Source organism: Elaeis guineensis, chromosome 6 (assembly GCF_000442705.2).
Source record: "Elaeis guineensis isolate ETL-2024a chromosome 6, EG11, whole genome shotgun sequence".
Classification (NCBI taxonomy): domain Eukaryota; kingdom Viridiplantae; phylum Streptophyta; class Magnoliopsida; order Arecales; family Arecaceae; genus Elaeis; species Elaeis guineensis.
In genome coordinates, this window is record NC_025998.2 from 11,750,880 (window position 1) to 11,766,194 (window position 15,315).

Genomic DNA, 15,315 nt, shown 5'->3' on the forward strand with positions numbered 1-15,315 from the left:
GTATCAAGACGAGATTGATACATTGATTTAAACATACTCAAAATGCTTTTCTGTTAAAATATGTTTCCTAGAAATTGTGTTTGGATACTATTTTATGGTTGAAAGGTACCGTTGTGGTGCATTCTGTTGGTATGAAGAGATCCATCATGTAGGAACGAAATGCCCTTGCATTAAAAGCATTATATTGAAGCTGAAAAGTCAGACCACATTTTGATCTCCCCCAGTATATCCTTCTTTGCTTTTCCTTTCGAAATATTCACATTGAAGAGGAAGAAGACTAACAGTTCAAAGGCCTCTTTGTTACTTGCAAATTATAGAGAAAGAAACCAATCATCAAGCATGAAACAAGTAACTGGGATGGTTCAGCAAATTATAGAGAAAGAAACCAATCAAACCCCTGCTGGTTCGGCATGGTTCAGCATTCATTAGTCTGAAACCTGGATGCTTTTAACAATTGAAGGCTTACCAAGCTATATAGTGAAGGTCTGATTGCAGGAAAGAGTTGTGAAATAATTTGACTGATGAAAGGGGTAGGAGAAATGTTTTTAGTAATCAGTTGTGAGATATTATGAGAGGTTTAACAATGTATGCCCAAGGATCTGTCATCAAATTGAAGAAAGTGTAGGATGACTCATGTCACGCCCCCGACCCGAGATTGTGAATCGAGGGTCATGGCAACCGCCGCATACTTATGAAGAACTCTCTCCATAAGCATGCAAGGCATCTCATCACGATATCAATGCATCGCAGCGGAATAAATTCAAATAATTATTATTCAACTGTAATTCAAGTAATTAAATCAAATGTCTTACATCCAATAAAATTTTTTTTTGCTAAAAATAAAACATTAGATCTAAGTTCAATTGAAGTTGACAATGCTAAATCTCGCCTCTAAAAGCTCTGTCCCAATATTTTTTCCCACGTTCGAAATTAATTATCTGAATCTGAAAAATAGAAAGAAAGATAATGAGCCAGACAGCCCAGTAAGTAACAAGTATCTCTATCAAATATTTCAGATATTATATAATTTTCAAGAATAATGCTACAAATAAACATAAGAGTATATTTCATGCTGATTTAATACAAATTCAATATTTTCAAATATTCACATATAATATAATCATAAATCCGATTCGATTCAAAAACACTCGTAACTCAACAGCCTTGACTATGACCAACGTTTAACCCCCATTGGCGGGGTCCACAGAATACCAGCGCACAACCTCTACTGGCAGGGTCCACAAGTACCAGCGCACAATCCCCACTGGCAGGGTCCACAAACACCAGCGCACAACCCCCATTGGCAGGGTCCACTGAGTACCAACGTATAATCTCCATTGGCGGGGCCCACTGAAACATAGTCAGGCTGAGAGCATAAATTCGATCTGTATCAAAACACTTTGTATCATAATATATCATAAATATTTCACTGAACATGTGCATAAATCGACATACCATAATATTTCAAAAGCACTTTTCTTTCAAAACATAATTCATAAATCATGCATAATTTCAGAGAATAATTATTTATTTTCAGAATAAATATGGAATATCTCGAGAAGATGTTTCATTACTTACCTTTCACGGAGCACTGAATGAACAGATCGACTAACTTCTAGGAGATTCTTCCGTGTCTATTATCCAAAATTATATTTTTACATTAATTTTAATTCAAAATTAAATCTAACAAATTCCAAAATCAAAATCTCACTTAAAATCAGACTCTTCCCTAAACTCGATCAAAATCATCAGATGAAGCCTTACACTTCGCTAATCCTAGAGGAATAGCTTTAGAGAGAGAGAAATCCATCAAGAGAGAGAAACAATCTAGAGAGAGAAAATTCTAGAGAGAGAAAGTAGAGAGAGAAAGTCCAATTTCAGAGAGAGAAGTCAGGGTTCAGACTGAAAGAAGAGAGAGAAGAGAGAGAAACTCTCTCTCTCATCATTTTTTTTATTTTATTATTTATTTATTTATTTATTTATTTATTTATTTATTTGTTCATATATATATATATATTTATTATTATTATTATTATTATTATTATTTTTTTCTTTTCTTTTCTTTTTTTTTCTTTTTCTTTTTTTTTTCTTCTTTTTCTTCTTTTTCTTTTCTTTTCTTTTCTTCTTTTTCTTCTTTTCTTTTCTTTTTCTTTTCTTTTCTTTTTTCTTTTCTTCTTCTTCTTCTCGGCTCTTCCCGCGCCGAAACAGGGGACGATGGTTCTCCGGCCTTGACCGGCCGTTCGAGCCGCGGCCGCCGCGGCGGAGGCCGGCGGCAGAGGGGGGCCACTCCCCCGGTCACGAAGGAGCGTGGCCGGCGATCGATTGCGATCGCCGGCGCCGGAAAATTCACGAAAAAGAGACCCAAAAACAGAGTCTTTTTCCCGACCGAAAATCGGCGACTCTCGTCGCCGGCAGCCGCGCACAAGAGCACGGAAAGAAGGGGAAGGAAGAGAGGAAAAGGAGGGAAGCTTACCTTGACCTCCGGTGACCTCGTCGGCGGCAGTCACGGCGAGAATCAAAACGGTGTCCACGGCTCTACTTCGGGAAAATCGGAGAGGAGAGAGGGAAGAGGCCGATGTTTGGTCTCAAGGGAGAGGGGGTCTTCTTATAGGGGACCCTAGGACTCCGAGGGGTCCTAGGATTTACGGTCTCGCCCGGTTTTCGCCGGAGAAGAAGACTCCTATCGGGAGTCTTCCCGGTTTCCTCTTTTTTTTTTTTTTTGTTTTTTTTTTGGGCTTGAGTCTGCTGGGCTGAGATTGGGCTTGGTTTGGGCTATAACAACTCATTTGGAAAGTGAGCTGGTAGATAAGCAAATCATATGCTTGATGATCTCTTGTTAAATATGATTTTCTTAATTCTATATTCAGCTGGCTGTACTTGCACACCAATATTGCTTTGTACAAAATTTATTGTAAATTTTTAGTGGTTATAAATGGTAAAGCATTTCCTATTCTCTGGTTGTTGGATCTTGTACATTCAATTGTGAATCATTTGTTTAATATTCTCATTCAGGAGGAGGCTGAAGACAAAGAAGAGGGAACTGAAGAGGAAGCTGAAGATGATTCTGGAGAAGAGACTGATGTAGTGACCTCTTGTGATCATCATGTTTATTGTTGCTGCTATGCTTTGTCTGCTATATTAAATATCTATTATATGATTTAATTTGAAGTATTTATCCTATTTGAATTATGATACTTGTTTTCAACTGCTTCATAATGATGACAGAGAAGGAAAGGCATTGAGGGCATTATTCAGATTGAGAATCCAAACTTGGTAAAACCAAAGATTATGAAAGCTAAAGAAGTTGACGTAAGTTGGACAGTTTCTTTTCAGATTTTAATTTCTTATGCAATGTTTCTTTCTGGCATATGGAAATGTTCAAACTTTTTTGGTTATCATTGATTAATTCTTTCTCTGTGCTCTGTATATGCTGAAGTTCTCAAAGTTTAGTTAAAATATGCATTATGAGTATAGTTGTATACTTTAAGCAACAAGCAGTGATTGAAGTACAAGATAATGCAAATCCCAACTTTTAAAGACATTTCGGATCAAATTGACTGATTAATATTATGTATTCTATATATCCTGGCACTCTGCATCTGTGAAATTCCCCTCCGTGTGGTCTTGTACTTCTCTTCTATCCAACCTTATGAATTCATGCCGCCTTTGCGGATTTGCTTATGTATCAATGAGATGAGAAGGAAACTTAGAAAGATTAAGCTGCATTAGATTATTGACTTGTTTCCTTCACTTTGTGTCACCTGAAATAGTGAAATATCTGATGCTTTTGCTCTGTGCATGCTTGATAAAGTACAATGGATTATTAGAGTACTTAGTGAAAATGACCAAAATGGGGGATTGCATTTGGAGGATTTCGATATCATGGTTATTATGTGATATAATTCATATTACGAATTGGGTGGGTCTTCATGTCAATCTAGAGACCTTACCTAATTTTCAGAATCTTCTAAAAGAGGGTGTTGGAGGGACAATGCCTCCAATTTTATAATTAATATCACATGTTATGCACATGCCTTTTTGGTGGAATGAGGGAAAGAAAGGTTGGACAGGAGAGAGAAATCACTAACAGAAGCGGGTGGTGTGTGTGTGTGTGAGAGAGAGAGAGAGAGAGAGGATAGGATGGAAAAGCAGAAAGCTAGGGAGTGTCGAACTCCCAAGACTAGCACTTATTATGGAGTTAAACTTGGGGAATGGAGAAGCACGCAAGCAGCTCCTAAAGTACACATTAATACTATAGTAGTTGAAGATGTCTGCTAGCTCTGTCATTTCCAAATGTCACAAATATCTGTTTTTTTTTTTTTTTTTTTTGGTAGTGATGGGGTGGCAATGGGTCAGGTTTAGTTGGATTTGTGTTGGGTTAAAAAATGTGGACTCATTTATCTTATATGGATCCATGGTCGAGATGCCAACCCAATTAGGCGTTTATTTCTCATTTATATACCTTAAAAATGAGAATGAAAAAGGGCCAAGGAGAGCGGATATTGTCTGGGCGTCAAGATGAAGTGACAGAGATGAGAATAAAGTGGAAAAGATAACATGATGAATCCTGTATATGTTGTTAGTATTTTTTTTTTCCCTTTGACCATTAATTGCATGACCTTTCTAATCATCTGAACTATGCTTTGACTAGTCGATGGCCTATTGAACTATAACTACTATCTTAGGGGCCTAGGCTTGGGTTTTGAGGGTCTTTCTAACCCATGGTGACCTGATGAGTCTCAGGGCCAAACTTGAATATGACCCATGTATATAATGGGATTTGTCTGTTACCCAAACCCAATTTTTTTCCCAGAATAAACCTTACCCAAACTAGTGTATTTCAGGCGGGTTGGCATATTTGGGTCAGAAATTGTGACTTCTGGACTCCATTCTATACATGGACATAATTTTTTAATAAAATCAATGTATAGTCAAAAATAATATTCTTGACATGCTGCCCATGGTTCCATTTATATGACACTTTTTGTTTTTGCCTATACATAAAGATGTATTTACAACAATTTTGGCACTAGTTAATCAATTCAATGTAAATCTGACATGTGCATATTTTTAAACTGACATGCAGTTGGAGAAGACAACTGAACTCTCAAGGCGTGAAAGGTGTGTTGAACATGCTACTTGTGTATCCATTTGAGGACTATTTCTTTCATGAAATCTGATAGTTATATCTGTCTATATAATTGGTGGATATAGATGTCCTTTTTTTCTCTGAGTTTTGTTTCTTTTATTTTGCTTTATTTAGTTATGTTTGATGTGGTTTGAGTATCAGTGCAATGTGGTAATGCTCAGTATGATATAGTTTCATACTTTAGTCCATAGCTAGTGATTACCAGTTGATATTGTAGAAGATTGTTGATATTAGTTGGAGTCTCTTTTGTTGAGTCAGGACATGCAATTCAAATATTAACTTAGGATTCATGTAAATGTTTTGAATTACAGAGTGAATTGGGCTTGAATGCCTTAGGTTAAAAGTCAAGTGGCCTAAGCATATCGGACAGGATACATAATATATTATTTGTTTTAAGGCTTTGTTTGTTGCTAAGAGAAAGTAAGAGAAGGTTAGGGGGATCTTAAAAGATTGAGGAGGAAATAAATGGTGGAAAACTTCTCTAACAGGCTTAAAATGTTTTCCCTTTTTTGGCAGCGATTTTTGGAGAATTAGTAAAGAGCAAGCAGAGTATGATAACCAGCCTTACCCAACCAGTTACTCTAAAGCCTTTTCTACAATTTACTTTACTAAAGAAAAAAAACTATAGAGATTTTTTTAATTTGCTTTCATCTTTATAAAAATTTTGATTACCATAGAGGGTCTATGAGGATAAACGTAGGTGGGCTAGTTTATAGGTCCACAACAACAATTGTTGGTTAGGTAACGAGAAGCAAGGATTTATGTATCATGTGCCAGTGGCAGGTTTTGCTGTGCTGTGCCCCTACTTGGCAAGTATTGGCATGATAGCATTCTGGGCAGTGGCACTGAGCTGGTTTCATGCTACTGTTATATGTTGGAAAGGCACCAGCACATATGCATCACTACTGCTATACTGTGCCAATTGTCACTGAAATCCATGATAAGAAGTTCAAAAAGTTCAGTTTAAATGAATGATCAAGGTGAATTAGACTAAGCAACAATTACTGATGGATCATTACTAATAGACCTGTAACAAGTATTTTGAAGTAGCAGTCTCCAATGACGATGTTACATCGTAGGAATTACAAAACAATGCCTGATATTTTTTATTCTCTTGCAATTTATGGTGTAAGTATACCCAGTTCATATGTGGAGCGTTAAATGTATGCTAATGATGTATAGATTCTTCAATTTCCTTCATTCAGCTGTGAAATATCGTAATAGATGAATGAACTTCTAACTTGGAGAATTCTTAGTACTTCAGTCAACAAAAGCAGAAGAAAAATAAATGAAGCTTGCATATTAGGTGGCATACTCTTGAGAATTAAGAATAAGCTGTCACATAGTGCCCTTTTTAAGATAGCAAATGAGCCTGAAACACCTTTGTGGGAAAGTTGCCTCTGATAAGTGGAAATTGAGTGACTCTTTATAATATGGCTCCATAGCATAAAGGTACCGGAAAAAAGAAAAAACAATGGGAGAGCAAGGAACTGGATTGTAATTCTCTGTTCTTGGCTTTTTGTTTTTGAGACCTTATAATTTATTGGATTGTTTTCTCATATGTGATAAGCTTTATAAAAAATTGAAAATTGACAAATTAAACAAAGGATGAAGATAAATTGATAAACTATACAACACTAAGACTTGCATGGCCCATCATAATGAATTACAATATAATCACCTGTCACTTGATACCTTGATCCTTTTGAAAGCTCTTTTGCATTATACCAGAAACCAAAATTGCAGCCTCTGACTCATGAAGAAAAAGAATAACATTAAAAGGAATGGAATTGAAAACCAGAAGCTAGAAAGAAGCCACCAAAAAGTTGAAGTGATCAGGTAATCTAGTACCATGTATTATGATAATTATTATCGGGTTTGGAATTTTGATTAATATCAAATTAGTACTAATGATGGGCTGAGTTAGTATGTAGCATGTGTGTCTTTAAACTTAAGAAAACAAGCTCTTCTATCAAAATTCATTCTTGCTCAGAAAAGTTTGACGTGTCTCCAAACCTTCCACTTCATTAACATCATCCTTTCCTCTATGGTAATGTACCATATCTTGATTCATCTTACACGTATGTATGATCAGAAATATGGCATAAGCTTCCAGTACTATTGAATTTACAGTAGTAATATAGATCAAAGAATGTAGAAAATTGTAACGAGTAAACCACGACATTTTTTTTTAAAATAGAAAAACAAACAACTGGGTAGAATCAAATATTGTAGATGAAAGAATAAGTTGGTTAGGTAGTGGAGCTTTACTGTTGAGAACAAAGATTTGATAGAGCTGCACCACAGAGATGGTCTCGAACTAAGCTAATGGAATCTCATAGAATAAGAAGGGCAAATAGACTAAGCTTAATTCAAAAGATTATGTATAACTCTCATTCTACATTACGCATCCCTGGATATTAGAATGTGTTCATTTGTCTCCCATCCTTTTTTTCTGGAGAACAGTCATTGTCTGTTAAAATGCTGGAAATTGATTTTAGCTTTCAATCCTGCTTAGGTTTCATCAATTTACCAATATTAATAATTTTGCTTTGTGGTTTCCGACATGATTTTAGCAGTGAAGATAGTCTCTTAAAACTAGGCATCAAATGAATGGTTATTTCTTAAATATCTTTTTGAAAATTTGACATGAGCTTTCTTGAGCATTATGCATAATTGATGTACCCAAGGTTTGTGTTGTTTAACTTATTGATCCTGCCCTCACCTGATTAGGCGTGGGCTTCCACCCATCCTAGGTCTCGAAAGAAAAAGGGGGGAAAAAACACTGTATGACAGGCATGCTTTTTCATTTTCTTTTCCTTTACCAATGTATACTTATGACCCCATTTTTGTTTATAGGGAGGAGATAGAGAAACAAAAAGCTCATGAGCGATACATGAGGCTGCAGGAGCAGGGAAAAACGGAACAAGCTAGAAAGGATCTAGGTAAAATTTAGAAAAGCTTGGCATAATTTTGTTTTCCTCTCTGCCTGGTGGTTATGTTGAAGGGCACAATTTGTCATGCTGATGGTGTGTCAATCTACTTGTTCTTTAATTGAAGATTACTTATTTAGGCAAATACAGGTATTGTGTTTCTACATCATGTTACCTAGCCATAAGCTGCAGCAATCACCACTTGCAGTCCTCTGTTTCATTATGTGTTCTTTCACAACGATCTGTGCTATTTGTTATTCATGCTACTTCAATTAAAATATCAAGTAATTATTTGTAATTTTAAAAGCAGACTGTGATGATAACTAGAAACCCGAGACATGGTCTCTAAGTCAACTAAGATGTAGACATCCTTGTATCCTTTGGTTGTTGTAGGTTTAGGTTGTAATGTAGTAGGATTCAATTTAAACTGGGTCTACTTTGGGAGTCTTATTCTAGAATGTGTTAGGTTTAGGTTATGTCAGGGTCGTAGCCTGTTACAAATATTTGTGTTGGGTTTGGATTGGGTTGCTTGAGTTATCAACTGAATGCCAACCTGACTTGAAATTCAGTTGGATGTTTTTCCAAACTAGGCTTGACCTGCAATGGGAGCATATCTGCCCACCTATCTGAAGTGTGGATTGGTTCAGACACTGGGGTTCGATTTGTCCTTATTCTCTCACACCTGAGGAAGACCTCAAGTATGAGAAGGTTTTGTCGGTAATTGGTTAAGGCGGATGATGATATGACAATATGTTAAGAATATGAAGACTTTGAGCAAGGTGATTTTATTTTTTTTATTGAGTTTTTTGATTGTTGGAAAGGAAGTGCTTCAAAGGGGAGTTCTACTATAGAAAGCAAATACCTCAAGAGTGTTTAAGGGTCCTGGAGTGCATGGCCTTCTTGGAAAATAAAATGTGGAGGGTGGGCAGCAGGCTACTCTGGGTGTGAGACGTGGATGGTAACAGATTGTCCTTATGGAGGTTTTGATGCAGTATCATGTTGGAGGCTTTAAAAGGCTATGAAATTGGTGGCACGGATGGATGTATGAGTTTCACATAAAAGCTGGTTAAATTTTCAGGCTTTTTGCATACTTTACGAGAGAGGAAATTTGAGAAGGTTGGTGGGCAAATGTAGATTATTGAACTGTTACTCAGATGATACAAGGTTGGTTTCACTTGGAAGTTCATGGGGAGAGAGTATAGGGAGCGGAAAGCTTTATTCCTCTAAATGTTGTCTTTGGCCACTTTACAGCAAATAAAGAGTAAAAAAGAAAGAAGAGAAGGATCAATAGACAAATGAAGATGGTTTTCTTGGCTCGTATCTTGAGTATCCTTAAGTATTCTAGCTGTAAAGAACAAAACTAATTGTTGATTATTGGGAGGAACTGGAGTATAGTCCAATTGCAGTTTATGAGGAAGCATGATTGTGGGTTTAGGATTGGTAGTCCACCGACAGAAATTCTGGCTGATCTCTGTTTATTGGATAAAATCAATACTGTTGTGGATTTACTACATTGTACTACTTCCTGAAATTTGTTTTGATGACTGCTTCATCTTGATATGCATACTGTGGTTGCTTCTTTCATCACTTTTTTGTATTCTACCTATGATGAGAAGTGATTTCAGAGTACGGCAGATAGTTTTGTTATTTTTAACTAATGGATCAAATCATAAAATATGCTATGCTATTTTTTACAATTTGTGACCGCTTATGAAGAGCCTTCAATGCATCTTGTTTTTGAAGTATCATGGAATTGTTAGATTATGATCATTTGCATGAAATCGCGTTATAGATGTCATGGCCTTCATTTTGGCATAGTAATTTATATGCTAGTTATGTCTAAAATGAGTGTTAAAGGCACACCATGCATGTATGCTCTCGTGCAGCATATGTTTATGTACCAGCACGCATGCCTGTGGTGTAAAGTGTGCATGTCCTCCAGAACATCCTTGGTAGGTGCTATCTTGTAGTTCAAAGTCATTATTGTTATGCAGGCAACGCTAGTTTCTTGTTTTGGGTAACTAGAATATTTACTTACTACGTGACATTAATCATCTATGATGCATCATATCGTAAGGTTCTTATTAGCTTTAATCTTTTTGCAGAACGTCTAGCCTTAATACGACAACAAAGAGCCGAAGCTGCAAAAAAGCGAGAAGAGGAAAAAGCTGGTATGATGTCGTTTATTCCATCAGTTGTCTCATTGTAATGCACTTCAGGAATGTGGTTTTTGCTTCGATTAGTGCAATCTCACCTTGAATATCTAAATTATTCCATGATATTTTGGAAGTCATTACTGAAATTATAATCATGATCATTAGCAGTAAGCTTCTTCCCATCTATTTCGAACTGGCTTTACAATCCTTAAATTATTCAAGAGCTATCCCTAATGAACTGCAACATTTTTTAGTTCCTTCCTGAAGCAGTACCATGTGTCAAGTCTTGTACTCTTTTCAGAGACAGAGACTGACTTGCAAATTGCAGCTCTCTCATGGCCATGTTTTAAAAGATGGCTGCCTTTGCCACCTGAGCAGTCTGCTGAGTAACCTGCCTTAAAAGCATGATGGATGAAATTGATTTATAAATTAGTACTAGGTCACCGAGTTTATACTTCTTATTTACTTTCAATATCTTATTTGATAAGTTATCTTCATTTATTAGATTATAAGTATCCTTTTAGGTTTCTCCTTTTTATTATTGTTATTGTTATATTTTAAGTTATCATTTTTGGGCTGCTTTATCTCAAGGACCTGCCTTGGTGCCCAACTAGCACCTCAGTGCTAGTTAGACTTGTCCGCTCATATGATACCTAGAGTCTTTTAAAATGCTGCTCATGGCCTACCAAGTATATTGTTCATCATTATCTTCTCTGTTCATTGAAGACTAAATCTTCTCGATTACGCACCATTGTCATTTTAACTTTGCTGGTTTCCCTGTATTTACTTCAATAGTGTTATCCATGAAGTACGTCTTGTATGCAAGAATCTTTGTTGCAAACATATTTTTCTTGCTTAACACATACGCTTGCACATGCCCAAGTGCATCATATTGAGACTGATTGATCTTTTATGCTGCCAGCCAAGGAACAGAAGAAGGCCGAAGCTCGCAGGTGATTGCACCTTTGCTAAAGAAAGATGCTTGTCACCACAAAAATTTGCTTTTAGAGTCATCTGAACCATCTTTGTTTGTCAAGTGCAACATAAATCAGTATGCTTTATTTGACTTTCAATAACTATGCTTTTCCACCTGGGTCTCTCTCTATTATTTATTGAGAGCAGAAGAAACCGAAGTCAGTAATTAGTGCAGAAAGGGTAGTTGTTGAAAATGATATCAAAATATAATTGACCAGTAAGTTAAATTTGGAAGGTGCTGTCCTATGTGCTCTTGGTGATGCTTCACATGTTCTGTTAGAGAATTTAAATGTGTTCTCCTCTTATTAGACTTGTGAAAGCTGCGGCTAAACCAAGTTGTTTGCCTGTTGATCTTTGATCCATGGTCACTTTTTACAAAGGGTTTTAAATTTTAAGGCCCATCTCACAGGTTGTTCATGTAATTTGCTTGTAAACTGGAAAAAAATATTGATTGCACGTAGCTCTGAAAGCAGGCTGTTCGTTCAAACATCAATGGTGATCTTACACCAGGAAATAGTTTGTAATAGCTTCTCTTTGAAATAGATATGCGTCACATAAAAAAATTTAGCTGAAATAATTGTTTCTTACCGAAGTGAACATTGTTCTTGCTTAATTTTCTGACTACATCTGGCAGTGATGATAGAAGTACCCAATCCCTGTCGACCAGGTTGATCTTTTTATTTCTAAAATAACATCACGGAAGCATGATACATTTTGTCACATATTCTACGCTGGGATTCTCCTGCCTTGATGACGCGAGCATCATCAAGAGAAAGGATGTGACCCTTCAACAGCGGAGGACGTAAGGAGACATCATCATCATTAAATAACGCAATATTTTCTCCATTTATTTCTGTACCACGTCCCTACCACTTCTCCGCTTACCAACAAACCACGAGTTGGGTACGTTGCCTCCTCTAATTGGGACTCTCGTTCTGGACCCCAATTTCTCTTCCATGGTACCTTCTAGCCTCGCAAGCCACCGCATGCATGCGAGTATCCCAGGTACGAACTGACAAGGCAGATATGAGACGGTGATTTGCGTTACTGGGAACACCCGTCTTCTTTTTCTGAGACCAAATTAAATATGATACGAATGGCTGTGACATTACGTATTTATTTTTTCTTACATGTACGTCAATCTTCTTAAAACTAATTCATTGAATTACATAGACCTAATCCATTTGACTAAAATCGAGTTACATACTAATGATGCAAGCAAACAATTGAGGATCTGAAGATGAGAATTGGGTTCAGCTTATGGGTTATGCCTCTCCTCTTCGTCACAAGCCTTTTTGAGGCATCCTTTTTCCCGTTTGTTTTCTCGTTTGAGCATCTCCATCATCTAATCTGAATCCATTCTTTTGAAAGATCAAATAGCCATATAAACAATTGCTACCTAGAGATGGTTGTTAGGGAATGTTCATAAAATGTTCCTTCTTAAAAAATGGCCCCCAGAGTGACGTGGATGTGCGAATTTTCATGTATGATTGTGCTATGCTAGAATGTTTTAACTAGAGCAAATCCATATGGTTATTAGCTAGAGAGTATAATTCACTATCTTTTGTGCAGGTATAAATCCGTGGGCTAGCAAGGTTACATTGTGCGTCCGGCAGCAAGGATTCATCCATCCCATTACTCACCCTTTAGCATCTTTGTATGGTTCAAATGAAAATAAAAACTATAAGTATACATTAAAAAATTTTGGTAAAAAAATCTAAATGGGTCTTAGCGCCCGATCTAGGGGAAAACAATCTCAAAAAAAGTAGTTATCAAGATAGATATGCCATTAGCTCTCTTTTTTACTTTGATATAATTTTTGAATTTTTTTTACTAAAAATACTTTTATCAAAAAAAAAAAAAAAAAAAAAAAACCTTATGCCGGGAATGGCTTATGAAGCTTTGTTTTTCTAGATTTATCTTTTTGAAAAAAAATTGTTTGACAAGCATAAAATTTTATCCCTCTCCCCTTCCACGCACCCTAACGTCCGTTAAACAGACCCATGAGATTTCTACCAAAAAAAAAAAAAAAACAGACCCATTGAGATGGTCCCGGCATCCTCTTCCCGACCGTAATTCGATAAGCAATCACGACCGTCCATTCCAGCCCGACATGTGTCCTATCTCCATTGGTCCCATCCATGAACTGTTGTTTGGGGTCGCTCCTGTCGTGACTCACGTTCCTCCCACCCGACGTGGCACCTACGGTTGTCACCACTGGCTTGTGTTAGAGTTATTATCCGAATAAAATTATATTATAGAAGTTTCCTTGAAAAATTATTTATTTATTTATTTTTGGTACAAAAAATTATTTATTTTTTAAGAATATTCCCCCTCTCTCTTAAAAAAATCGGTTACTTCCCTAATTTCTCTCTCATTTTTTCATTTTAACACTTTGGCTCTCCCTCTCTATTTTATCCGCTCCTCCATGCCTCTATCTCTGGACCAATTTCGAGGGGATCTTGGGCTCTGTAAGATGCTTTGATTCCGCCTCTGGATTCTTTTCTTCTTCCGCTGCTCTAATGTTTCAGTGTCGGTTTGGGGAAATTCATCCCTCATTTTGGTTTTCCAGGAGGTGATAAGTTTTTCTTTATTATTATTATTTTTTTGTCTCGACTTTCTTTGCTTTCTGTGGATAAAAGGGAATCTTTCCACATGCATTTGGGGGGATTAGTAAAAGAATTCGAATTTTTTGTTTTTTTTAAAGAAAGCGTTGGTTTTGAGATCAAAGAAGGTGTTTCTGGGTTGCGCTTGGGGCTCTTCGATTTTCGGATGATCGGAGGTATGCTTGCTGTTTCTTGAATTTCTATTTTTGTATCAATTTTTCGTCTGAAATTGTGTGTACATTTATGATTTTTAGACTTTTTATTTCAATTAGTGCTAATAATTGCGAAGATTGTGGCTCAAATTTCTTTCTTGTGATGAATCGGGTGGAATTAGTTGGGGGAATGTTGGAGAAGGATTAGGAGTAGTGAGTTTAGCAGAGGAAGTGATGGAATGAAAGGACCATGCCTTTTTAGTGACTTAAAAAAAAAAAGTATATTGGGGAGGCTTTGAAGGCATGAGGTTTGGAAAAGCTCCCTGTGTTCGATGATATCATTTTCTTTTAAGCAACTCAACAGTCGAAGGTTGTATTGATTTTTGGAGTAGAGGTCATTAAGGAACAGTGGAACATATTATTGTCCAGCCAGGTTCTACTCTCCAAATTCTATTTTTGATCATCACAAGAGACAGTGGGGAAAGCCTCCATAATTTTTTTTTCCTTTATTCATACTCTTTTATCATTTGTTTGTTAATTATTCATTTATACATGTCATTCACCATTGTCATCTTGTTTTCTTATAAAAGTTTGTGAGGCTGATTTTATGAAATTTCAGTTGTTTGCTACTATCTTCGACAATTTTGATCTTATTTTGAGCTGTCTGGTTTAATGCAGTGGTTACCAATTTGAAATTATTTCACTGCACTAAACATCTGTTTAGTACCTGACCATATGACAATCCACACCTCATATTTATTCGCAAAATTTTACAGAATATCCACTGACTACTACTAGGTTTTACTTCCCCGCCTGCATATTCATATTCTATCCATGAATTTATGTTCTTAAGACTGTCATCTTGCTCATTAATTCACATGTTATGCAACCTTGTATGGTCGAACACGAGAAAGGCTGGATATCATTTTTGTGGTGCCTTTTTAATCCTTTGAACTTGTGCGGTCAGAAATTGAAGTTCTTGTGGCTTAACTTGTAAGAGCCTGAAAATAATTGAATCAGTAGGTTCTGTTGACAGAGGTAACTTATAAGCTCTAGATATGGGCAAAAAAAGAAAAAAAATGATGAAAGATGAGTTCAATACTCTACGGTAGATTAGTGGGTGAATGCCGAGAAATCTTGCCTCTTGAGTTTGGTGTATCACAGAGGAAGTCAGTAAGAATCCATGCACTAGGATTTGGAGTAATGTACAATTGAATGCATGACATCTTTACAAGCTAAGCTGCAAAAATGTGCAAGAGTTGTTACTCAGAGGTCCAGTTGGTTAGGTTGCATTTTGATGGAGCACTTAAGGTGAATCCGTCACATAGAGGAAATAATCACATC

The 15,315-nt window shown here is 36.5% G+C and overlaps 1 protein-coding gene across 4 annotated transcripts in view; it reads left to right on the forward strand.

Annotated features, from left to right (window-relative positions):
* The window catches only part of LOC105047252 (uncharacterized), a 31,516-nt gene that overhangs the window by 5,339 nt on the left and 10,862 nt on the right, over nt 1–15,315 (forward strand). Inside the window, exons 3-8 of one of the 4 annotated variants that reach the window (XM_010926094.3) lie at nt 3,013–3,081; nt 3,226–3,309; nt 5,087–5,121; nt 8,009–8,094; nt 10,188–10,253; nt 11,161–11,447. The exons of 2 other annotated variants lie outside the window; for them this stretch is intronic. In XM_010926094.3, coding sequence (XP_010924396.2) covers nt 3,013–3,081; nt 3,226–3,309; nt 5,087–5,121; nt 8,009–8,094; nt 10,188–10,253; nt 11,161–11,195 — 375 coding nt within the window. In that variant the 3' untranslated portion in view covers nt 11,196–11,447. Of the gene's footprint in view, nt 1–3,012; nt 3,082–3,225; nt 3,310–5,086; nt 5,122–8,008; nt 8,095–10,187; nt 10,254–11,160; nt 11,448–15,315 lie in introns of those variants that run through there. One more of the 4 variants, XM_010926092.4, reaches the window with a different exon arrangement.